We start from the raw sequence: 27,599 nt of genomic DNA on the forward strand, positions 1-27,599 counted from the left end.
CTACTTTTTTGCTTCACAGAAACCCTTGTAAGGTATGTAGCATTGAAGCATTTTGCCCTCTGGCAAAGCTCCTGTGCCTTCACGTATGGATGAAGAGAAATTCTTCAGGGGAACGTTTGAAACACACCAATGGGAAAGATTTCACTTGTTCAAGTCTTGCTGAAGACATAGGGAAGGGAAGACTGCTGGAAAATGTGCCAACAAACCTAGTGATAGATATATTACACTGTAACAAGAATGGTGATCATCTTAACAGCTAGGCACGCTATGCGCGCGCACACACACACACACACACACACACACACACACACTTCACAGTTTAGCAGGCATTTGACCATCACATCACACTGGCTATCTTCAGAGCCAGTAAAGCCTGGCAGATTGAAGAAGCACAGGGATTTCTTCACGTGTAAGCAGTTGGTGAGACAAGTGCACTTTGGGTGGTCTCAGATGTATGAGAAGCCCGCCCCCCTCAAACAGGCTTGTGATCAGTGTTCAGCTGAATACCATCCGGTTCTAGTAATTGATTGCACTTCAGGTTCTAATGTCCTCCTTAGTTTCCCCCTTTGAGATTAATAATATATTAAGACCACATCCTGGTTTCCTGTACAAAGTACTCTCGAGACTTGAATTCCCCTTCGTCCTCTGTAGTAAAAGATGAGGAAGAAGAGAAATTTCAGCTACTGACTGACTTAAGCTCTCTATGACCAAAAAGGAGAGAACCAGGGTTGCTCTGTTCTCGCACCATTCCTTTTCTGCACATTCCTAAACGAGAAATTATAGAAGAAATAGCCACACTGGATTGCTCCAGAGCTGCATAGCTGTCAACCGAACAACACACTGAAAAAGGAACTTTTCCCCGCCAATGAAGGAAACAGCATCTAGTCTGTGTGTGCTTGTGTATGTTCACAAACAAACACATACACTAAATCAAAATGTTATTTAGATGCTTTAAGGCTTAAGCAAATGCATGTTTTACAGACAGGGTAATAACTAATCCCACTGAGTTCATGCATAAATATTTGTGAGACAGGATCACGTTACTCTTATTTAGCACTTTGGAATAATGCTATGTGGTCTTCAGCCCACTTAATCAAATGCCACAGATTCATTAATTATGGGCATAGTACAGTAGTCAGTATCCAACACTAGTGCTTTCTAGAAAAAGGAAAAAACAAACAGTAATTTGCCCCCAAATTTTGGTAGCAACTCACAGTAAATCTCCACTTCCCCACTTGCCTAGCGAGCACTAGTGATGTGCTTAAATTGGTTTGTGCTAGCTCGATATCATTAACACTAGCAATGCCACAACATTGTATGCTGCCCATTGTATTCTTCCTTTTGTCATGGAGTGCCAGGGGATTTAACTTCAGCTGGATTATGTCTTCTCTTGTATAGCAGATTCAAATGTATGCTTTTGAATGCCTGCTTTTGTATGCATTTGGAAATGTATTTAGTTTTTACAAATAATATTACTACTTTAGGAGATTGTAATCTGGATGAGCCATGTGACAGCTGCTGTGTACAACCATGAACAGATTTGGATGACTTGACCAGATGTTTATGCTGTGTTTTAGCTCTCATTTCATGAAGTTATTTGCATAGTTGTCATTTTTATTTATTATCCAAATTTACATACCACTTTCCACAGAGGTATCAAAGCAGTGAAAACAAAATGCAATGGCATCAAAACAATAAATAAATAAACCACAATAAAACTGTAGACTCAACTGTGTGCTGCGAACCATAGTTGGCTGGGTCACACTTCAGAGAAAGCCTGAGTGAAGAGATGAGTTTTAAGATGCCTAGACTTCAGAACTGGTGTGTGTGTGTGTGTTTAATGTCAATTGGTAAAGTGTTCCAGAGGGTGGGTGTTGCAACAATAAATATTGTACTGCAAATGCTCCTGAGGCAAACATAACACCACAATTTGTTTGGGGAAAACCATAAATTGATATAAAACAAATTGTTCCATTCTATACATGTTTACTCAGAAATGTCCCACTGTGTTCAATGGGGCTTACACCCAGGTAAGTGTGAAGAGGCTGGCAGCATCACATAGGTTTGTGGTGTAGATACTCCCAACAGGAAAGCAGCCGCTATGCAGAACAAATAAGTGTGCAAACTGCCCCTCTGCATCCTCTGCATAGTCCAAGGATTTCAGTAGCTCTGGGGCCAGTGCAGACATTGTAGTTTCCAGCCGGAGGACGTGAAAACTGGTGCAATGTGGACAGCCATTTGTTTGCAGTAGCTTAACATGCAGATAAACCAATTATTCTCCCACCCCACATTACTGCAGATGTCACTTTTAAGCCTTTTGCAGTGACATAAGTAGAGAAACCATTGATGAGTTTGATGAGCCCTGAACATAAATGGCTCTCTAGGTGGAGATATTCATCTCAGAGAATGATTTATCTGGCCCCCATGTGTGCACCAGTTTGCCAGCAGAAGCAGCAAAGCTGTAGACCTCTTTATCACTTTTGTGCCTAGAACAATTATTGCTTAACCAATGAAGAATTGAAAAGGTTAAGAAGGAACTTGCCGTTTTACTTATGCGATTACCTCACTGGAAGAATTCTTACCTGTTCTGCCCAAATCAGTATTCTAGAACTTTTGGCATAAAAAAGAAGAAGTGTGCAGTGCAGTTCTCTTCTCATGAAACACTGGAATTACAATGAGGGATACTATTTCTCTTTGTATCCATATATTTGTTTGGATCCAGATTTACACTGGATCAACTGCATCAAAGGAAGTGGACTTCTCCATCCTCTTTTTCACATGGCAGATCTGTCAGGAGTCTCTGCTGCTTGGGGTGAAGGAAAAACACAGATACTGAAGCATCTGCACGTTATGTTGGAATTCAGGCTCCGGTTATTTATAAATCAATCAAACTATGAATGACTTGGATTACTTCTTTTTCTTTTCTATAGGTACAGTAAATATCCCAATCTTCAAAAAAGGGAGTGCGGGTCGGGAAGAAAGAGCTGGGAACTAAAAGCCAATCATTCTGACTTCAGTACCAGGAAAGATACTAGAACAGATTGTAGAGTTCTCAATTTGTAAGCATATTGCTAATATTGCAGCCTGTACAAGAGAGGCAGGCTGCACTTAAACCAAAATGGAACCAAACTGCTGGTGCTAAACATAAAAAAGCAGAGCAGCTTTTAAACTAAATTTTGGGGGAAATCTGACAGGAGCTGGGAAGCATCCGGTTCAGGTTAAATCATCTGAAGGAGATGAATATGAACGTGTTTTTGATTGTCCCAATGTAGAATGGGAGCAAATAGGCCATGAGTACAAGATTGAACATGACAGCCAATCAAAGAGGCTAAAGTGCAACAGTGAAAAAGGGACATGCCAGAGACATCTGGGGAAGAACACCATGTATAGGTGTTTCCATGGAAATGCTAGAAGCCTCCAAGCCAAAATGGGAAAATTGGAGTGTTTGATTTCAAAGGAGAACCTGGACATAGTGGGCATTACAGAAACTTGGTGGACTCAACGGAAAGGACAACGAAGGGTGTACTGGGGGTGGTGTTGCTCTGTATGTCAAAGAGGGCATTTTGTCAAGTAGACTAGAGCATCTAAACGGGGAAGCCTCTTCCACAGAACTGCTGTGGGTGACAATACACGGCCCCAAAACTAATGTAGTACTAGGAACGTGCTATTGTTCCCCAGACCAAAATGCTCAGGGTGACCTTGAGATGGAAAATGAAATCAGGAAGGCCTCCAAATGAGGAAGTGTTGTAATAATGAGTGACTTCAATTATCCTCACATTGACCGGATAAATGCCAACGAGGTTAGATTTCTTGATGTCCTAAACGACTGTGCCCTAGAACAGTTGGTCATGGAACCGACCAGAGGGGAGGCGACCCCAGACTTAATACTAAGTGATGCTGCCCAGGATGTAATACAAGATGTAAATATTGTTGAACCAATCAGTATTTTAAGGTGTTTTATTTTGTTCTTATTTTAATTTATCTTGTACACCACTCCAAAACTTTGAATGGGGAGCAGTATATAAATATTGAAAATAAATAAATAAAGTAAGAAAACATTTGCCCACCATTCTGAAAACATTTGCTGCCCTCCAAGTTGTCGTAAACACATTCTCGGTGAAGACAATAATCACCTTACTAATTCCAAGTCTTCATCTAAACCATGTTTAAAATACCCAAATACATATATCTTTTTACAAGATCCTAGTGATACTCGTAAGATCCAGTGCTTAGGTTCCAACTCAGACATGAGGACAAAGATTGTCACTACACTTGCACTGAAACCAATCCCTGCTTCACCACCTACAGCAGCTGTGCTGCAAAGTAATTTAAAACAAACTCCAGGTACTGAAACAGGAGTACAGAGGTGACCCTGTCTTCTCCAGTGCCTTTTTACCTCATAGTGAGGGAGATGGAATAGATGCCTGGCAAACAAGCCAGATCTCTGGAATGCAATAGTGTATTTGATTCCTCTTTAACATCATTTGGCACAAGTTGATATCAAGGATTGGGAGAGCTGGAGCATCATCATACAAGTGTTTTATCGCACGCTCATTATTATTATTATTTATTTATATAGCACCATCAATGTACATGGTGCTGTACAGAGTCAGCATTACTGGCCACACATGCTTTTTCGTGGCTCCTTTCGATGACGCCATCTGTCTCCCATGCATCTCCCGCTCCTTCTGGTCTTCTTTCCACAACAAATAAGCCCCCTGTAAAACTGTTTTTTTTGCGGGGGAGGGAATGAAATGTGCTGCCACTTTTTGCTGTGTGCAGGAAAATCGGTACAATTTACTTCCTCTTTCTTCCCTGTGTGGGACAGAAGCAGTGAGGGCAAGCAATGGTAAGGAAACATGATTCCACCCCCACCGCCCGTATCTGATGATGTTCCTGGACATCAAAATACATCAAAACAATGAGTTGGATCCAGCATTGTGATACTGTCAGTGGAGGCTAAAGCTTGCAGGACGTGATGCCTCCCTCCCCATGGGCTGGAGGAGAGCATGCATAACTCTTGCTTTGCAAGCTAGAAAGAGTTTACACTAAGCACAAATGGCCTTTTGAAGATATGGCAGCTCCCTTGCCCATCCTACACGGACATTATAACAAAATCTCAAAGCCTTTGGTAAATGCCAACATTATAGGTTTTATTTTTCATCATGTAATCCTTTTAAGCCTCAGTCACAAATTGATGATTGATAGAAATAAAAAAAACATTAGGCAATAGGCATTAAATGAAAATATAAAATACAGGATATGCAGAAAGGCAATCAGTGCTTCAGTCCAACAAGACAGAGACAGGAAACCTGTGAAAAATGACCTCCCTCCCCCCTCCCACAAAAATCAGCTCACTGTCTTTTCTTCTGAAAGACTCAAACAATTCAAGTGATTTTTTTTAAAAAAATGTTTATCTTGTAAACAAAATATGAGTCAAAATGGACCATGAGGTAATCTATACACTACAGAGGACAGTTTTTAAAAAAACACTAGATAAAAAGACAATATTCAAGACGCATAGATATCAGTGTTCACTTTGGTCTTTGGCTATTAGGTCAGAATACTATGAATAACATAGATTCAAGCCAATCTGGTAATACTCATCAACCAGTTTAATTAAATAGTAGTAAAATGCAAGAGGTAGTCAAAACCATCATCATGTTCTTTCTTAGTCTGCCTTTTTAGGTTAGAAACAATTGTCGCGAAGGTCCAAAGTATTTTCTAATATTCAGCTGAATTCTCAATTTGTTGTGCTGGCTGACATATCGCACCTTCAAACAAACAAGCTCTGTGCTTGTAGGGCAGCTTTAAGCTCACAACCCTAGTAATAAAAGCCTAGTCGGCAACTAGTTTGCTGTGCCATCAGGCCCTGTTGCCACCGATTCTGCTCATCCACACCCCTCTTTTGTATCTGGGTGTTGACAGTGGTGGGGCTCAGATAGCACCCCAGAAGAATGCTGAATTTGGTCCAGGGGTCACAAATCGCTTGCCCCCACCATATACTGCTTAGCAGAGCCATTGTGAAAATAACATTCTATGAAGGTTACTATGCCAGCATCTTGTTACTAACTAGTCACAATGACAGAAGTAACGCAAGCGGCATATCTTTTAAAAAGCTGTCGATATAAAACAGAACAAGACACATTGAACAAGTCTTTAAAAGCAAGCAAAGACAAAATAATCAAATCTCATTAAAGACATCTAGTAAAATTAAACTCAGTGCATCTGCACTCACACCTTTTCCCAATTACTTTCATATCCATCATAATGTAAGGGGAAGAAAAACACACACACATATATTTTTACGATAAACATTTCTTAGAGATAAATTAATTTAAATTAGCTTTAAGACTTAATGAGATCTTCCCACGTTCTTTATAATTTTCCTTACAAAGAAGGTCACAAGGTCTATAAACACTTTTATGGGTCTCCATCCACAAAACTACATACTAGAAGTAACTTTGGGATAGCACTAGCACAAATTAAAGAGTGGTTTTTTAAAAAATCAAGTAGCCTTTATTTGGCAAAAGTATCACATTTTTGGAGCTAATTTTTAGTGCCCAAACAGCACCTAAGTAATTGTCCTGTTGTCTTTTCCCTTCCAGAATGGTCTAAGAGATGTCATGCAAGTGTGCACATAGAATTTGGGGTGAATTCAATAGCACAACCCCAACCGACTTCAATATAAAGGCCACAGAGTTTCTCAGGGTCTAATGAGATTCCAATCCTGACATATCTGTAGATGAGAAGAGGGGCTCCTTTCCTGGGATGGGAAGACACTTGTGCAGGTGAAAGCCCCAGTTCAGTTACTTTGACACACTTGCTGCTTGAAGCTTTGGCCTAGGGTGCTGTTCATTCTGTTTGATAAACTGGAATGCCAGGAAAAAGCTCAGTGAAAATGTTGTCGATGCCTTAACATCATGATTAAAGAGAAAACTGCCAATTTGAAATTTACAGCTAGCCTGCATCTAATCAAAATGCAAAGCTATTGACACCTATCTTCTTAAGACCCTCATACTGGCCCAGTTCAGGTGTAACAATCTTCATTCAAGAACAGGTCTTATGTCCTTACACTCCATCCTTGTCCTGCTCCTTCCCTCACCTTATGTAATCCAGGAAGATATTAGCCCTTTGGGTGCTATCCCTTTGAATTGTGGCTCTTCAGACGTTTTGGCCTACAACTCTCATCATCCCACACCATTGGCTATGCTGACTATGGCTGATGGGAATGGCGTTCCTCCAGATCTTCTACAATTTCCCACCCCTTCTTTACACAATCATAATCATTGGAGGATGAAAGTGGGGTTGGGCACATGAGTCCCATTACCTCATTGCCTTTGGCCCCTACCTTTACATGTGTACAGGGTCTGCTCAACAGATGTAGGTTACCTTTATGAATGACAACCCTGATTGCAAAGGGTTGTCATTCACTTCAGATGCCTTTGTGTATAAATCAGGGTCCCCTCTCCTCCTCCAACACATGGAAAGTTGGAGAGGACCCACAGGGATTGTGGCAGCAGGGCTGCCCCCACACTATGTGATTGCTATTATGGGTTGTTAAACTGTGATTGTTTGGATGTCAAAGGAATGTATGGTCTAAGTGATGATTACAACCAAGGAATCGAATCCTGGTTTGTAAGCAGTGTTTAAAAATCAGTTTCCTGGTCCAGATCTCACAAGAAACTATGGTTTAACAAGCCGTAGTATCTTCTTCAAAGCTGGGCATGCAAAATGGGAGAGAGTGTGCACAAGTGAATGTCATTCTGACAAACACTGGCTCATTGGATTGAGATTGTTATGCTTGAACTGGGCCATTGCTGCATTCATCTCAGACAGACTGAGGCCTGAAGCCATGTACCCAATGCTTATTTGAACTTGCTCATTGTCAAGATAGTGAAAGACATGAGTGCATATTTTTAAAAGTTAGTTTTACAGCAACTATATTAACTACAATATTTGGAGTGGCACATCCTGTCCTATAATTAGCTTATAAAGTAGCAAATCTACTTCACCAGCTGAAATGGGAGAAATGTAATATTCCTTGCATTTAGGAGTCCAGGCTGTAACAATGCTTCTTATATTTACTTAAAGCAGATAATTTGATCTTAATAACAAGAGCCGCCCCCCCAATCTACTGTAATGTTATTGCAATTTAGGGCAACTTAATTCACACATAGAATCATAGAATAGTAGAGTTGGAAGGGGCCTATAAGGCCATCGAGTCCAACCCCCTGCTCAATGCAGGAACCCACCTTAAAGCATACCTGACAGATGCATCTTGAATGCCTCTAGTGTGGGAGAGCCCATGACCTCCCTAGGTAATTGGTTCTATTATCATAGTGCTCTAACAGCCAGGACGTTTTTCCTGATGTCCAGCTGGAATTTGGGTTCCTGTAACTTGAGCTCATTATTCCGTGTCCTGCACTCTGGGATGATTGAGAAGAGATTCTGGCCCTCCAATTTGTGACATGCCCAGTTCTTTCAGTTCTCCTCGTAGGGCTTTGTTTCCAGATCCCTGATCATCCTCATTGCCCTTAGAAAATGGTTGCCTTTGTATGTGGTGTTTGTGTCTGAACAGCACCCATTTTTCCTTCAGGCAGAAAAAAACATATCTAATCTATAAGAGACTCTCACACCATTTCAAATGGATGCATCATTTTTAAATTAAGCACATAGCTGTCCTAACATATTCTACTAAAGCAAGTTACACAAGCAGAGCTGTTAAAATGAAGAATAGTTTAAAAAATAACAACAGGTATGTACCATAAGATCAACAGCCACCTTTAAGGCCTGAGCAGCGCAAAGGTGTTGCTTATGTAGTAAGTATGAGGTAGTTGTTTGCTGTAAACAGAATAACTTGTAAACAACGTGGCTTAGAATTTCAGAAATGGGGAGGAGCTGCCCTGCCCACAACTCTGAAAGTCAACCGTACTTGTGAATGTCAAGTCACAAATGTTCACTTCAGTACAGAAATACCACTGTACCTCTGTTTTCATGGGAAAGCAGAATGCAAAAAGTTGATATCTGAGTTATCAGAAACTCATTAATATGTAAACAGAGGTAGATACTATTATCAGCACATAACATGTCTATAGCAGTATAGTAAATAGTAATATAAAAGTATTTTTGGTTTGTTCTGAGAAAGCACATAAACTGTAAAAGAAAGAAAAAAAGAATCACATGGCATTTTCCCTGAGCAAGGTTCTTTGTCCTGAGAAGGCTATTTTGTAATAGTGACAATCCTCCCATATATAAAAATAAAATGTAAACTTTCAATAATGACATAGATTTGATAGGCTCTCTTAGCAATTCAGTCTGTGGCTGCTGGAATTATTCATTTCACCATAATTTCAGGTCTGGAATTCTAAAGTATGTAAATGGGGGAATGGTCAGTTTTCAAATCCACCATTTCCATCTTACTATATATAAAGATCAAGAACTTTGGTTTATATTTTCAAAGTGACCCAAGTTTTGCATTGTTGCTATTCATGGGACTGCTCTCATTTAACAGTGGCAAATCATGAGTTAATTTAGTAAAGTTAATTAACCCAAGTTTTGTCACAACATGTGATAGGAAGTTTCCGCAGCCATTTTGAATATTCAACTCCTGATCTGGCTGATTGGGGTTGCTACGAGATGTCTGAACTTGGACACTCTTGGTTAATCATGGGTTAAACAACCCACAGTTAACCTTACTACTCCAATCTTCCCTTGAGCAAATTGCTGGCTGGCAATAATGTATTTATTACTAATCAGGTTTCAAAATTCGCCTTAGCTACAAGTAAATTGAGAGCTAGGCACAAGACTCCCAACAAGTTTCGTAATGGAGAACTGGAGATTTTGTTCTTGTATATGTACTGATTTAGTTCCCCACTTGTGAGTTCTTAATGCATGTTAATGTGATTTTAATCTTTATATTCCATTTGTGTTCATTATTTTCATTTTACTTTAAACTATCCATATTAAACTTATTTATTTTAGCTTATCTTTTTACTTGTTTTTATTATGTCGAATTGTAATGGCTTATCGCTATTACCAATAAAGATCTCATTCATTCTTACTACTAATTGTGGGTTAACTATGGGTTGCTTTACCCACAATTAACCTATAGCGACCCCCAATTCGCTTGACTGGTGGCTGAATATTCAAAATGGCTGCAGAATGCACCAGGCATAAGTTGCAGCAAATCATGAGTTAATTAGCCCATGATCTGCCACTATTATGTGCAAACTGGGTCTAACCCAGTTATCATACCTGCTAGAAGGTTATGCAATGCCACTTTGATTTGTCTACATAACTTAAATAAGTTTACAATCCTTACATAAGGCAAGGACGTACTCCTCTAAACATATATCACATTCAGTATCGTCAAAACAAAAAAAAATTTTTTTTGCATTGTAGCACACTGAGAACTTCAGTATAAACCATTGAATTTTTTTTCCTCAAACACTGTCATGGAATTCAAGCAAAGTTACATAAGATTTGTGCCTGTTACTGAGGCTGTTGAGCCTTACACATTTCCTGAAAAAAGAAGAAGAGAGGAGGTGGCAGCAGCAGCAGCAGCATTTTAGCTATCTGACATGGGACAAATGCCTTCTCTGCTTAATCTCTATGGAGTGAATGGAGTCACATCAGACTTGATTGGAGGCCTATCAAAACAAGTCTTACTGCCGTCAGTGACACAACAGAAGAAAGTGTACTTTCAAGATTCTAATCAAAATCTTTTTTGTTTGTGCTCCAGTCTACTTGACTTCCTTTCTTCCCCCCTTCTTTTAACAAATTAGGGCGAAAACAATTTCTGCAAAATAACTTTTTCATCAGTAGGACATCTTAATGGGAACAGGCCATGATCCATAGAAATTAATGAACATACAGCTGGAGTTTCCTTTGAAGGTTTCTGCAGCAGCTTCCCACTGTCTAGGAGACAAACAACACTACAGTTGCACGTGGTGCTTTTGCCCACACATAAGTGACATCTCTAGTTTACAGATATAATTTGGTAATCCACAAAGAAAGTGCCTTTATGCTAACCAAAGTACAGTCAGTTCAAATGTAACATTAGGAATGGTAATAATCGCTGTCTGCAGAAGTCTTCCTGGTACTTCCCAGATGTTTTGCCTTTCAATTCCCATCAATCCCAGCCAACATGGTTATGAATGCTGGGAGCTGTACTCCAAAGCATCTAGAGGACACCAGTTTGGGGGAGGCTTCAAGGTCATAGCCTTGAAATGGGTGACCCAATGAGAATCCATAAATTTATAATGAAAGTAAATTATGTTTAAAAAGTCAGGTAAGTCTGCAGGGTTTAATTTCTTTCCCAATCCTGTACTTTCTTCTTCACTAATCTAATAATTACTGATACATTGCATTGGGGAATCCTTTCATAAGCCTCACTGAAATGACTGAATACTGCAAATTCTTGACCAGCTCCATGTCATTATAATGGGAGCTTGCAATAGGGAGTTTCCCAGTTGAATGGGCCTTTTGAGAGCAAGGATAAGGATCTGAGCAGTCTATATATGAGAAGCTAAATCAGTTGTGGAACATTAAAAGCACTGATTGACAACAAGAACCATTAATGTTCAATAGGATAAAAATACAAATACAATATAATAGGAGAAACATAATGATGTTGGATGCTAGATCAGCTGTCCCCAAGCTGGTGCCCTCCAGAAGTGTTGGGCTGCAAATTCTATCATCATTAATTTGCTTTCCAATATTATCAATAAAACTGTGTTTCTCAAACTTGAGTCAATTTGGCAACTCCTCAAGCAAGTGTTACATAATTTATGGCACAATCCTATGCATATTTAGAAAGAAAAAGGTTCTACACTTCCCAGCATGCTGGGAAGTGTAGGACTTTTTTCTATTTAAACACGCATAGGATTGCACCCTCAGTGAGTATGCAGATTGCAACTACTGTTTATCTGATTGTTTTGGATTATTTTATTGTACAAAATGTAAGGCTGTAATCCTACACTTACCTGTGAGTAAGCCCGACTGAATTTAATGAGATCTAAATAAGAGTTACTTCTGTATAAACAGGGTTGGATGGCAAATATAAACCTTGATATTTTGAAAATGAAAAGGCCAAGGGATTTGTTTTAGGTCCACGCCCCCCAAAGTGGTAAAACATTCTTTTGCATTTTTATTCTGTGTTCACTTTTCAAGAGATGTAGAAATCCATTCACTTATATCACATATAATTTGTGAGGATTGAGTCTGAAGAAGATGCTGCTGCTATTGCTACCTTCATAACACCTCAAGATTTTCACAAAATACAAAGATTCATTGTGGTATCACAACACCACCCTAAACAATCATTTCAACGTATACATTCTCCCTCACAGTCACCTAACCTGCATTTCAACCATATTAATTTAATACAATATTTGAGATACCAGCACAGAAAACAACACATTCATTGTCTTTGGGGGAGGGGAAAGAGTGGGCAGCGCCTTTTAATTATTTAAACATTGTGGCAATTCTGAGGCATATTAAAACCAAGGCATTGCCCTTTCAAGGTGAGCAGTAAAATACATTGCTCTCCTGGGTAATGAATAGGAGGAAAAAAATCTACCCTGAACCCTACAAGGATGTCTTAGTATTTTCAGTACCATGACCAATGGCAGCTTTAAATAGTAACATTTCTTTGGGTTCACATGGAATGACAGTTGTGATTTGTTTTCCCCCTTTCTTTTTCTTGTATAATAAAAAGGCAACATATTAAAAAAAATCCAAGAATAATTATTTTAAAAATCACTCAAACTATTGCTTTCCAATGGATGATGTATCCAAGGAAATAGAGTGTTGAATGTATACATTCAAGACATCACAGACTCAGACCATGGACCAGTTCACACATCATGATAAATTATAGTTAATTGTGGCAGTAATTATCTGCAGTGAGCCTTGGGCTGGCCTAGGGAGAGGTAACCCAGTGCCCTCCAGATATTTTGGCCTACAACTCCTACAATCCCTGACCATTGACCATACTGTCTTGGCTAATGGGAGTGCCAGTCTAAAACACATGGATATTACTAGGTTGCTCATCCCTGGACTGGCATGTTTCTCCCCATTCCTCTCCGACATGGCTGTGAGGAGATCAGAAGCTTTTGTTTCCATTTTTGAATGAATGCAATTTAACATTAATTAAAACTCTAAACTGTGGTTAGTTTTAACTATGGTTTGTTGAAACAAGTTATCTTCTTAACTCATGGTTTGAAGTTTGCTTGTTTCAAACAAACCAGTTAAGATTTACCCAAGTTTGTTGGGTATTGTTAAAGCGACAAGATGCAATCAATAAAAAAATGAAAGCAAAAACTCTGAACGGCTGTCTGAAGTAGGAGAGGGGAGACACTACCCAATGCACACTTTACCATTGTGATAAACCATGGTTTATCATGACACCCAAACCAGCTCAATAAAACACAAGACATTCAGCTCAAATGAAATTTGCTTGGAGTGATTGGTCTGAAGACCACAGTTTCTCAACAGTAGTTAAAATTCAAAGTTGGTTGCAGGATACATGAAATTATTCTCCTTGTGCTTGAATGAGGTAGACATCCCAAGAGGATAAGGAGATGAAAGGTTGTGATGAAAGCTCTTTAAGTCTTTTTCCTTTTTTGAACAGAGGGCCCCTTTCGGCTTTGTTCTTCAGGTGATGGAGATAATTTACTTGAAGCGGCTTCTTGTGGTGACCTGCCTGAATGTTCTAAGATGTCTGCCTTTCCCTCCTGAGAATAGGATGGAGATATGTAGCCATAAGCCCCTCCTCCTTCTCTCAGGACCGTTGATGTGGAGGGCTGGGATTCTGCTTCGTATCTTCCCTGATAACTAGTGGGCTGCTGCGGAACAGTTTTATGTGGGCAGTTCGCCACCATGTGCATGATACTCTGACAGTAATGGCACTTCTTTGGCTGTGGAGGTAGAGTACATTCCTTAGCGTGATGATCGAGGCCACCACAATTGTAGCATCTGCAAAATACAATTTCTTTTTTAAATGGAGAGAATTTACAAGAAAAGCATTTTAAACATTAAAAAACAGGAAGCATTAATCTGTAATTGTTCATAATACATGAGGAAAAATCCTATTCAAGGGTCCTTTAGGTCTCACTTGGGACCGGAATGAAAATGAGTCAAGCAAGATGTGCACGTCATGTTACCTGGAACCTTGAGCAAATTCACTTAGGCTTATAATGGACTTCTTCCATTCATGGATAGACTGGTAAGGAGTGTGCAACTTTCTGGTTTCCTTCCAAGTTTAAAGGAAAGGAATGGGACAAGCACAATGTAGCTTCTTAACTAGAAGTAACCTCAACATACAAATAACCCAGAAGCTGTCTGCTTCAATGAGGTTGGTGGGTATGTGTGAGCATAAATTTTGTGAACCGCCCAGAGAGCTCCAGCTATTGGGCGGTATAGAAATGTAATAAATAAATAAATAAAAATTTAGTGCATGCATGCATATCTGTCATTGGAACATTTGCCAATTCCCTCAGTACATACTTTTGTTCACAACAAGGTAAATTTATTTATTTATTTATTCCATTTTTATGTCACCTTTCCACCAAGAAAATGGCGCTCAAAGCAGTTTTAATGTAATATTGTAATAATACAATATTAAATGAAGAAACTAGCCCTATATTAAATCCTGATCACTTTATGTCAGGAAGTCCACCTTTTAGTATACAGGGAATAATGATCAATCCACATAAAATACAGAATATGCAAGGAATCTTGGATATGATACACAGTGGTCAGTACTAAAATATATAAATGTTAGAAAAATTAAGTGAACAATGAATTAAGTAAACAAAAAATTAAGTGAACAAAACTTAACTACTTGCATCTACTCACACGGAATTAGGTTTTGTTTTAGTTGCAGAGGCAACCTGATATGCTAGGACCAAAGCTTCACAGAAATGGAAGATATTTTATAAACAAAAAACGTCCCAGAGCAAGAAGCTTGAAGGCACTATTTGTATGGGGATGTTCATATCATGGTATGAGGCATGCACTTTCCTTTTCAAATCCAGGGTTAATCTTCAAGTGTAAACTGTTGTTTGAGGGTGAGCCTCTACTTGGATAGGATTCAGGTACCTTTGGTGGCCATTGTCATGTCCTAGATACTAAGACAGCATACAGACATTCATGGGAAGAACATTTCCGTTCCCTCCCCCACTCCCCTGCAGCCACTGGGTCATTATCCCACATGATGAAGAGCGAAGTATTTGCTATCCTGAAGGCAGCCATTTTTCTGGAGCATAGCAACAAAACATTGTGTGGACCATACGAAGACACAAAAAATAATGCTGTGAGTAGTAGATCTCTACAGAGCTCAAGAGAAAATAACACTGGGGGCAGGGTGGTGGTGGAATACAACATCTAAACACATATAAAGAATTTACACATATAAAGAATTTCCTATGAAATTCTTATTTCATAGGAATAAGTTACTGAGGTAATTCCAGTGGAAAGTAGACATGTAGAAAGGATACTTCAGATTATTGGTGATTGCTCAGGTATTTTTTATATGTTTAAACATAGCCCACTAGAGGGCAGCAAGTATCTAAATATTTTCCTCCCTCATGCATTTTTTTTATGCTACTGTTTCAAAAGTAATTGTATGTGTAGTACATGCTGATGGGTTTGGGGTCATTAATACACACAGAGAGAGGGGGGGAGAGTTCTGTTACTAATGTATAAAATGGTGAGTGTTAATGTGCATACCCATAATCCTAAAAAATATAGAACACAGATTACAATCAATATTGGATTTTAAGTACAAAATAATAGTGTGTGTGTGGGGGGGGGGGGGTTGGTAAAGGGTCAGAACTCTTCACTACACAGAACTGCCCCCAGCAAGATTATCACAGACCAGAGGAATGATCTAGGACTCCTGAGCAAGCTGCACTGAAGGAGATTAGAGCTGCACAGGGAGGGAGCAGTGATCATACACTGCTTTTCCCCCATTTCAATGAGGCCTGGGCAGAAGAATTTCCAGGTAGATCATGTTTTGTAGTAGTAGTAGGACATCCTAAGGGGCCCTCACAGGCACAACACAGCCTACAATGTGGGGTAAGGTTGCTCGGCTACAAAGAAGAGGCAGCATATCTGGCTTCACAACAGATCATGTTCTGAGTTCCATGAGTAAGAAGTGGCAACAAAGCATTTAAAGTGCTGGAAATATGGCATTATATCTGGACAGATAAGAAGCGCAACTTAGCCACTTGCTTTAGGCAAGTGCAATGGACTTTTGACTCGTCACCCCTTATGATGGCCGGGAAGGATTGTTTTCCTACTAGCCTCAATTGGCTGTGAGGTTGGTATGGTTTTGCACCCCTTTCCCCTCCCTTCTTCATGGCTAATGTTTATGCATCTTGGTTGGATGGATTCAGTTTGGTGGCATCTGCTTTATTCTTTTTTCTTCCACCACAACTTTGGCAGAAGAACCAGGGTGGAATTGGAAAATGGCACAATATGAGAACGTGAAGATGCATAGCAAGCTCCACCTCAGCTGAGATGAGGGATAACAGGGAACTTGCAAGGCTGGAGCGGTTCTTGCAGTGGGGACACTACCTCAGGTTGTGAATGAAGGTATGCCCAGCAGAGCTGAAAGTATCTAGCATGGGTGGCTGCTACACAAGGGCACCACCCCCAAGCATAGCTCAAGCTTGACTTTAATGATGGCAGAGGGGCATCACAGCTGGCTCTCCATGCCAGTGTCCCACCCAGAGTATCTCATGAGTTAGAACAATCCCCTTCATGCTAGTCTTAGCTAGTGCATGTATGCCCTCTTCCTTCCTGTTTAATCCTATTAATGGTACCTCTCTCAGTAAAGGCTGAGTTGCAATTTGTTTTGTGTGCTATTTTTCTGCAGTGGATGTTTTGCAATACAAGAAGATTGTTTACTATTCCTTTCATTCTGCTGCAAAACTTATAGTATCATTAAGAGCCCTCTTAAGGACAGCAGATTTTAGTGGCATTCTCCTCCAGAGACTTCTTCAGCAGCCTACATGTGTCGATCCTTTACCAGCCCTCATGAAGGGGAAACAAATATTTCTTTACACTGCCTGTCACACATGCTAAGGATTAAAGATGAGCCTGGCTGCCTTCGCTTATATTTCCTTCCTATTTCCACAAGTGCTTTTTTGTTAATAGTTTTCTTAATGTTTCAATGGGTGCATGCAGAGACACTGAATTTTGGCTCAGAGTCTCCCCTAAAGAACTATTGTCTCCTACTAAGGACTTCAGTAAAAGTGAAGAAAGCAGCTCTGTAATGTAGTCTAATCAATATAACTGTTAAACCCGCATGTGGGGAAGATCCCCATGGTCTGCTTTACAAGGGGGACCTACCCTTGGACTGTGTTCTCTCTTCTTCCCTAACCTATGAGATGAAGGCGTAGGAGAGGAGGGACTCAAGAGTCTCCTGTGGGCTTGCATTTCCTTCATGGTCACCTAGCTACAGTAAGTCCTTATTTTAAATTTAATGTAGTGTCGGCCACTAATTTGGATGGCTTTAAAAGGGGGCAAGATCAATTCCTGGAAGAGAAGGGCATCAATGGCTACTAGTCCTGATGGCTAGGTGCTACCTCCAGTATCAGAGGCAATAAGCATTTGTACACTAGTTGCTGAGGAATATGGGTGGGAGGGTGCTGTTGCCCTCATGTCCTGCTTGTGGGTTTTTCATGGGCAGCAGGTTGGGCACTATGTGAACAGAGTGCTGCACTAGACAGACCTGTGGTCTGATCCAGCATGGCTCTTATGTTCTCCTTAAATCTACAGATTTGCAGTTAGTTAGCCAGGAATTCAGTGAAGAAGGGGAAGAAAGGGTTGAGGCATTATGCAGTCTGAAATCACAGTCCCAGAAATAGAGCAGTGGGACAGAGCATCAAAGTAGCTACACCTAAGGGCATCCTCCACATGTCAAGTGGGACATAACTATCCATTATACTGCCTGTCAAAATTAAAGCTGAGATCATTTACTGCAGCCTTTGCCAACCTGATGCCTTCCAGATGTTTTGGACCAACACCTACTGTATCAGCCTGGTCAGCATGGCCAATGACCAGGAATGCTGGAAGTTCTTGTCTAAAACATCTGGAGGGCACCAGGTTGGCAAAGGTTGCCTTATTGTGTGATAGGATTTGGTTCTGGCTATGTGGTGAGCCAACCACCACCCCATACCTTCCCCAGATTTCCAAGGGTTTGTGGAAACATGAGGATACTTGGCTCACTGTGTGGTTAGAGACAGTGACCTGGTTCACATGATCAAAACAAGCCTTGTTGCAAGCTATAGGTGCTATTTGCATAATTACCAACCAGCCACTGCTTATCATTGCTTCCAAGTTTTGTGCCATGGCTTGCTGCAGGTTAAACAACCCTCAAATAACCCAGGGGCTTGCAACAGTGGCTTGTTTTGATTGTGTGAACTCCCCCATCTTTCCACATGATTAAAGCTACCACTCACTGCACCACATGATGAGAAATTTCACCCTCAGAGTTGCAACCCCAAACAATAGCTAAGTAAATATTAGGAAAATCTAGTTGTCTTAATGGAGATAGATTTATGGTGACAATATATTTGTGTGGTTAATTTGGCTTTTTCTCTATTTAGTTACAGTGGGACATCTTAAAACCACCCTTTTCAACACTGACCCTGTTCAGATGACACACTAAGTCATGGTGGTTAAACATTTTGAGCTAAACATTATGGCTTAGCATTTCATGTGAACCGTTCCTAACCATGGTGGCTACATAACCATGGTTTAAACATGCTCACTAATCTTTTGCTGCAAAAGGGTTAGCGCCTAACCATGGCTCAGCATGTTGTCTGAGCAGGCCCACTGCAAGGAAGCTTAAAAGGATGTTAGACAAGAAGATTTGACTATTTAGGCTGTGATAGAAACTTTAAATGTTAACTCCAGTAAAGAATTAAATCTAGAAGCCCCATTTAAATAATAAAATAAAGTTAGCATTTTTCTGGCAGCAAATTTAATTTGGGTCAGCTTCTTTCGTTTAGGTTCACATACATCCAGAAGCATAGTATTTCCCCACACCCATTTCTTTGAGAATTGAGTTCTAAAGTAGGCTAAAGGGCTTCTGCAACAGAGCAGGCAGCAGCAATGGACAAATCAATTTAATCAGTCACTATGGTATGTACCGGGTTATCCAATTCAGTGAACCATTTCACTTCCGCAATTGACCAAAAGCCAGCTGCCAGAGCCCTTGCATCTACTCAAAGGGGGCTCATCACTTTTTGCAGATACACAAGGATATAGCCTAAACGGCTATATACCCACCCCACAACCTCCTCAGTTATGGTTCACAGAGAAATGCACTTTCTATAGTTATCTGAATTTTTGACTCTCCCCCTCACTTTTTAATAGGGCATGCCATAATTGAGATTCAATTCTTCTTCCTTCTCACTAAGCAAGCAAGCAAGAAAGAAAACATATCTTTTGGTTGAAACCCTGTATTATGTGGTTGTAGCACCCATTTATACTAGGGATGAGCATTGGATTTGGCCAAGGCCTGAGCAGAATTTGGCACCTTTGGATGATTTCTGTTACTTCTGAGGCAAAAACAGGCCTCCCTTCAAAGTGATCAGAATTGAAGCTGGACTCTTGCACAAAGCTCCATTTATGATTTGGCTTCAGAAAGGCAGACAGTGTGTCTCCAAAAATATAATTTTTGCCTTTAGTTCTCTAAACACTGACTATGAGTGAGTGAGTGAGTGGGTGAGTAGGGTTTAGTGACCAACAGCTCCATTTTCTAATTATAGGGCATGTTTTACTAGCGGCTCTTCAATCACTATGCTTTGGGACAGGGCAAAGATGGGACTGGGGAATGGCCATTCTTCCAAGACCACCAGGCTTCACTATGAAAAAAAAAAGCTTTAAGGTGGTTTACAATAATCATAACTTCCAATCTGCCTCACCTATCCTTCTAAAAATTTCCAGATTTCTTGCCTGGGGACATCGCAATGATGTTTGCCATTTTCATACAAATTGACACCTTGGAGAAAGAATGGCAAGAAAATCACAAACACCCCCCCCCCCCCAAATTTGAAGGCTCTCCTTCCACAAAAGGTGCTGAACCTATCCTTCTGAAACTTTTAGAGCTTTCTTACTGCAGGCCACCTCTGTGCTGTCTGTCATTTTCAGGAAAATGGTCAATAAGGGCCAAATTATACCCTTTTTCAAATAGTCAATGGGAGGCATGAAGCCTTGGATTTCTGAATCTCAACTCGACTTTGGTACCCGCGTCAAGGCAGACTGCCTCTGAACTGGGTCTGAGTAGAATTGGGCTGTTTTCCAAAGCACCAAATAGGTGTCCAAGTCAAATCTTGTTGTCAGTGTGCATCTCTAATTTGTTCACACTAAGTAGATTTATGACCTGAATTCAGTTTCTGAGTTTTCTTTATACAAGTCATACCAATCATACCGTCTGTCGTATTTCTCAGAACGCTTACTTTCGATGGGAGGCAAATGATGAGGCTAGCTAAGTAATCCACAAAGCTTTTATTAAGCAATAAACGTCTCTTCTACCTGAACAGAGTCTAACCTCTTGGAAACATCCACCTAGGCAAAACTATGCAAACAAAGCAAGACAATTGTTCATTCAAGAAGAATAAGAAGCTACTTCTCAAATGCCTGTAACTTCAGAGCGCCTGGTGTGGTGGCAGCTTCTGGTCTAATCTCTCTGACTTTCTCATGCCTTCTTTTCATGCCATGCGTTTCAACTTCTGGTTTCAGCTTCTGGCAGACCGTAGCATCAGCTAGTTTTTCGGGACGCTTGCCCCTGGAAGAAAACTCAGTTCCCACTGAGTGTGTAGGATTTGGCCTTGAGGAGATATGCTCTGGAGAGGGCTGACTCCCAGCTGGGGAATCGCCTGTGAGAGCTTCCTCCCCCACTGGTACAGGCTGGCTGGTGTCTGGGGCTGCGTCTTCTAGTTCTGAATATGATTCTGATTGATTACCTGAAACACCTTCTCCCAAAACAGGGGCAGTAGGGTTAGACATGACACTGTCCTACTAGATCACACCCATTCTGAAATACTTGCCTTTCCAAGGAATTTACCAAAATGAAAATAGCTATGTGCACATATAATATCACTTTGCACCATCTAGACTCAAGATAGGCATTAAAGGATTCAAAGCAGTGAATTCCTTTTAGTCACTGCGCTCAACTATATTACAATGTTACAATGCCGTGTATGTTTTATGGTGTGCTAGATGTGTTTCAATATATTTTTCATAGAACAAATGTCAAATATATCCACACTTCAAGATGTAGAAAAGCAAGGCATCTTTTCTGATGACGGTACATGATAGTAAGCTACTAAACCCAAATTTTAAAGAAATTCTTATGGATTCTTTTAGAAAGATGCTCAATAATTTGTCCATCAAAGAAATTTAACTTTAGATCTGTGAGATTTAGAGCAGGGGTGGGCAGACTTCAGACATGTGGATCTACTTCATTTTTCACTAAAACTGTGAGAGCTACCATCCAGAGCTAGGTGCAATGTAAAATGAAAGAACTCAATTTGTTTCTAGTACCAGTAGTGAACTTGCACATTTTCTAGCCAAAAATATCCACTTTTGATTAACCCAATATTTCTTTGTTCCAGCAGTATAATTTAGGTGGAAGGCAATAAAAAAATCCTTGCTGATCTATTGCAAACCACCCAGAGATCTATTGGTAGATCCCGATCTATCTTCTTTCCAACTCAGATCTAGAAGGTAACAGTATGCACACACAGAAATCTCTTGCTTATGAAACTTGAATTAAAGCAGGGAAGAGAAAGGAAGTTGATTCAAAGAAAGTTGATAAGGTTTTTATTTTGTTCAGCTAGGAGGATTGTTTCTGCTCCCCGCCCTGAGCCATTGGATATGGCACAGTAAAAATTAAAAAGATCAGTTAAGAATCAAAGCTGAAACTGAAGCAGAGATTGAATTGAGCTTAGCTAACCTATTTTTCTAACATAAAGATGAGATTTTGTTGTTGTTGTACATCATCTATGGCCTATATTTCCAGTGGAAAGGAGCTTGTAAATAGTTGGCTTTAATTACTGCTCAGCTGACCTAAGCAACAAGGAAAGCAAGCACAACTGTCTTTTTCATGCTGACCTATAATACGATTTGGATCATTAGTCCAATATACATGGCAAGTAGCATTATCATTTGTACTGTTTTGCAATATTATTCATTGCCAGAAAACCATTTCAGAATTAGCTGCTGGTTACAATATGCAGAGAGCTTTGAATTGCTCCCTTAAATGTTCTCCTGCTGATTCTTTTGTGTCTTTAAATGTTAATAGTTCACAAAATCACATTTAGGAAAACAGTGACCAATTAAAAGTTCTTCTTACTAACAAAGAGTTTGAAAAGATTGTATTTTATTAAACAAGTGCAAATGAGACTTTTAGCCAATATTTCATGTCTTCTAAAAGGATGGGGAGAATTACTTAGGCATGCCCTTTCTGGAGTAAGTTAACTGAAATCAACAAAATTTACTTCAAAGTCTGCTGTATGGTTTATAAAAACAAAGATGTGTGTCAAGTCATCAATGGCATAACATCCATTTAAGGAAATTAGTGATCTGGAAAGCAAAATACAGGAGCAGTTCTGTAACTATCCTATCCGGATGCCAGAGATACATGACAAAAGATGAAATGACAAAAATCAAGTTAAATTACAAAAAAAAGCATGGCTTCAGTGTTGGCTTAGGAGCAAAAACTTCCTCAGACTAATTTCATAAATAATAATAAATCACTGCCTAATGGTTCATCCAGTTAGCACCAAAGGAGCAGAAATAAAAATAAAGAGATGCTACTGTGTGATTATAGCTAATCCAACATTTCATCACAACATCAAGATTATTATTACAGCTTATTCAAGGGGTTTCCCATGGGCAAAGGCGGATTTTTTTTTCACACAACGCTCTCTTAAATCTGGAAATCACACATGCAATTTCCTGGACTTGAACCTAATGCATTATGCATAAGCAACCCTCTGTTATAATGGGGATATTTTTCTTTGAAAGAAATAATTTTAATACCATACTATGCAGCACTTTTCATTTATTTTTAAGACATGTGTCTCTTATTCTAACACCAAAAAGCAGTAGAGGGAAAGAGTTGATTATTTTTACATTCCAGCTGTATTTCACACTGCTTAGGATTCTTGTTTAATTGTAAATCCCTTCAGTGTTTGAGAGAAATAACCCACTGAGCAAAAGCGTGGAGGATTAATACTATTATTGCAAACACTCTGAAGACCAAGAAAGAAAATGGGATTGAAAGCCAATTTTACAACAAGCAGAAAGACTACTGCTGCTACAGGAGGAACGTTGCACAAAAACAACGTTTTATGAGAACAATTGAGGACCGTCTGAAGAGACATGCATGACAGAAATTTACAATTGAGAAGATGGGGGAGGAGAAAGCAACAGGGAGGTATTCATGTTAGCTCCAAATACTGTAGGACATGCAGCTTTTCACTTCTTTATCTCCCGCCTTTTCCATAAAGTCATGAAGCTTGTAATACATTTTTTGTTCACAGCTAATCAGGATTGTGTTCATGTTTTCTTAACTGGGATCTTAACTGTCTTAAAAATTATACTCTTTGAGTATATAATACTATAACAAAGAAAATCACTGATGCAAACACTAACCACTTCTATTTAAATTTACCTCAGAAAATATACTTGAACGGAGGAAGTGTAGATGCCTTAGCAGTATTTTTAGTTTAATGTTAATCAGTGGTATTTATGGAGATTACCTGTTCTACAGCTTGCCAACCATTTCTATATCAATTGCACATGAATTGTTTCAGTTGTCAACCGGACATGATCAAATTAAGCGTTGATCTTGCATGTTTTGGCCCTTTCATCCAAGAGGTACATGGAAGCTTCTAGATGTACACTTGCAAAATAGGGGATTTCAGTTAATTTACATTCGGGACACACATGACTTTGAGTTCATTTTATATAAATATCCCCCAGGCTCCTTCATCTTACACATAATATGATCCCTCTTTGTGTTTTAATGCTTTCGCATGACATTCAATCAGATTACATTGGTCTCTATCATAATTTCATCAATGAATCAGTTACACAAAAATAACTAAGTGATCCGTAATAGGTTTTAAACCAAAAAATGCTTAAACTTGTTAACCAAAATGTTGAAGAAGAAGGACCGAGGGGACAGAAGCAGGCCAAGGAAACATCGGGGCCTGCTCCTGTTGGACTCTTCCCCCACCCCCAAAGGGCAAACTGCCATCTTGGCCCTGTGGGGAAGAAGAAGGACCGAGGGGACAGGAGCAGGCCGAGGAAACATTGGGGCCTGCTCCTGTTGAACTCTTCCCCCACCCCCACAGGGCAAACTGCCATCTTGGCCCTGTGGGGAAGAAGAAGGACCGAGGGAACAGGAGCAGGCCGAGGAAACATTGGGGCCTGCTCCTGTTGAACTCTTCCCCCACCCCCACAGGGCAAACTGCCATCTTGGCCCTGTGGGGAAGAAGAAGGACCGAGGGGACAGGAGCAGGCCGAGGAAATATTGGGGCCTGCTCCTGTTGGACTCTTCCCCCACCCCCACAGGGCAAACTGCCATCTTGGCCCTGTGGGGAAGAAGAAAGACCAAGGGGACAGGAGCAGGCCGAGGAAACATCGGGGCCTGCTTCAGTTGGACTCCCCTCCTTCGGCAGCAGGACAATCCCATCAGCCCTTTTCCCAGTCCACTTAATTTCTCTCTCTCTTTACCTCTTCCCTGCTGAACTCCTTTTCCTTGTGTGTCATGTCTTTATTAGACTGTAAGCCTGAGGGCAGGGACTGTCTTTTTTGCTAAGTGTAAGCCGCTCCGAGAGCCTTTTTTGGCTGAGGAGCGGGGTATAAATGTGATAAATAAATAAATAAACATTGTTGGTTAACACTTTGAAGCATTTTTTTGGTTTAAAACCTATTATGAAAATAATTGGGGATTCTGCTATTTGAACAATATTTTTCATTAATGAGTACAGATGTGGCAACTGATAATTTTATTTATTTATTATTTATTTATTACATTTTATACCGCCCAATAGCCAAAGCTCTCTGGGTGGTTCACAAAAATTAAAACCATAATAAATAATAAAACTACCAACAGGTTAAAAACACAAATACAAAATACAGTATCAAAAGCACAACCAGGATAAAACCACTCCATTTCCCAGAAGATGGAGATTTTGTTTGGGAAAACACAAATTATCACTTTGTATTATATGATTTAATTGTCATGAACTGGCTAAAGAGCTTTGGCTACTGAAATATAAAAAATAAATTTAAAAATTAAAAGACAATCACTGGAATGCATACACTGGCTCAAAATGTATGTTTTGAGCCAATATTTTGACACTAGGTTCACATAGCGTAACAACCCATCATGGGAAACTAGCCACAATGGGTTGTCATGTCATCTGAACTCAGACCATTTTCCTCAGGGTGGCCTATTATTTGCTAACAAGCCCTCCTGACAAACCATAGCTTGTCCCATGGTTGTTCAATCCATGGTGGGCTGTTGTCATTCAAACCCCAGAGGAAATTTCATCATGGGTTGCAGAAATCAGTTGCAGAGCCACTTGGCAAGAACAGCAAAACTGTCACTCTTGTGACTGCCACTGCCACCGCCAGCTCCTCCACCAATGTCCAAGAGGCACTTTGGGGCATCTGTCACTGGTTCGCCACCATTTTTTCCCCAGTTCCAGAAAACTGCTCAAATGTGATCATTTTTTTTTAATTTTTAGGGGGGTCAATCTTTCTCAAGTGTGTTCTGATGGCTGTCCAATATGTGTAGTCCTGCCTTGTCAATTTTCTTGTATGTTTCAGCTGTTAAAGGGAGCAGCAAAGTCCAATAGGTTACATACATGCAAATTGACAAGAGGGGATTGTATACAGGCTACTTTGGTTACAGTTGCCAGGTTCCAATTGTTGAGTTGTCGGTTGAAAAGAACACTATCATTTTTAAGTGTTGAATTGACACTTCTTAGTGCCCTTCACCTTCAACACTTCCCCAAGTCTCTAGCTTCTTCAGAAAGGGGAGATATTGGCTCCTCCACATTTCGTGGTTGCTTTTCAGAACTGTATCTTAATTGCTGCAGTTATTGTGGTTCCCTGACAGTTCTAAGGATATATATATATAAAAAAACCTGAGAAGACAGTTGAATGGGATGGTGTGAATGGGGGCCCATTGGGGCAGTGCTCCATCACACCTACTTTTTAATCTGGTTTTCATCCACGTTTTCCCCTTCCATTTCCTTACAAGTTGAGCGCTGGGCACTTCCACGTCTGTGTGTTGTTGCACTCTTTCAGCTCATGTATCTTTTCACATAAGGCGCTACTAGCTGGAGAAATCTCCCGCCTGGCCTCCTAAGTTCTCCTTTCCCATGCAGTTCATTGTTTTTTGTTTTAAAAAAACACACATTTATTTCTGCCAAATACAATAGTACTTCAGCCTGAAACTGTGCAATTACGGTAAAACAACACACTATACTTTCTCCTAAAATCATATTAAACAAACTCCAAGGAAGTGAGGTTGTTTGTAAGGAAGCAAGAGGGAGTGCATGGGCCGAGACTGTTGCTGCCCCTTGGCTTGGGAAAGGTTTACAGGGGAGGAGGAGTGAAGGCTTGTTTTGCTCACTTCAAAGGGTGGGCAGATGAACAATAATTTTAACTAATTTCTTTTGTAAAGGTGTCAGGTCTTGTCCTTTACTCCAAGGTAACCAAAATGCTTACAACTGCGTAATGTTAAAGAGATCAACCTTCACACAGTGATAGCTCTTAAGAAGGACTTTAGCCATGCCAAGTTTGAATCAGATCGGTTCATCCCTTGATTTTTTATGGAATTTTTCAATTCCCCCCCGCCTTAAACCCTTTTCCTGATAGTCCACCAGTGCGAAAGTCCTCCTGTCTGCAATTGTGAAGGATCTATTTTCCTTTACTTTGATCATGTGATAGAGATCTGGTGGTTCCCTTACTTAAGAATAAATCCCATTATTTTCAACTGCATTTACATCCAAGTCATACTAAAATCACATGCATTAACTGGTTATAATTTTTACAACAATCCTATAAGGTAAGTCAGTATTATTATCTCCCCATTTGACAGATGCGAGAGGTGGGTAAGGCTGAGAGAGTGGCTTGCCTAAAACCATGTAGTGAGCTTAAGCAGAGACCAGATTCAAAATGGACAATTTCCAATTCATAACTCAGTCTCTTAGCAACTATGCTACATTGACTCCCAGGAAACAGATGGGGCAATTTCATATAAGAAATGTTAAATCTTTGAACCATACACAATTCCAGTTTTCCGTATTTACAATTTAGGTCATGTCACTTTGCAGCTGGTGGTTAAGTTCAATTTAGACTAAAAGAAATTATGGAAACATATATCTTTAATTCTATGGACAAAATTTAATAATTTACTATAGTCCTTGGTTCAATGATTTTAAATGGAATTGAGATCATGGTTGTCAAGTAACTGCAGAAAATATAGATAAGATTCTGGAGTAAAGATCTGGATTTTATGTGCAGTGCAAGATCAAAAAGGTAAATGCTTTAAA

At 39.9% G+C, this 27,599-nt stretch overlaps 2 protein-coding genes across 2 annotated transcripts in view; one reads left to right on the top strand and one right to left on the bottom strand.

The window, feature by feature from the left end:
• The window catches only part of LOC134397855 (popeye domain-containing protein 3), a 69,336-nt gene extending 61,817 nt beyond the window's left edge, over window positions 1-7,519 (top strand). Inside the window, exon 5 of the transcript XR_010025385.1 lies at window positions 7,509-7,519. The gene's annotated coding sequence lies outside the window, so the exon portion shown is untranslated. The remainder of the gene's footprint in view (window positions 1-7,508) is intronic.
• A 6,091-nt stretch (window positions 7,520-13,610) lies between these two features.
• LIN28B (lin-28 homolog B) overlaps window positions 13,611-27,599 on the bottom strand; it is an 85,354-nt gene continuing 71,365 nt past the window's right edge. The window contains exon 4 of the mRNA XM_063125757.1: window positions 13,611-13,980. Within this exon, the coding sequence (XP_062981827.1) occupies window positions 13,611-13,980 (370 nt within the window). The remainder of the gene's footprint in view (window positions 13,981-27,599) is intronic.

The sequence above is a fragment of the Elgaria multicarinata genome, chromosome 4, assembly GCF_023053635.1.
Source record: "Elgaria multicarinata webbii isolate HBS135686 ecotype San Diego chromosome 4, rElgMul1.1.pri, whole genome shotgun sequence".
Lineage (NCBI taxonomy): Eukaryota > Metazoa > Chordata > Lepidosauria > Squamata > Anguidae > Elgaria > Elgaria multicarinata.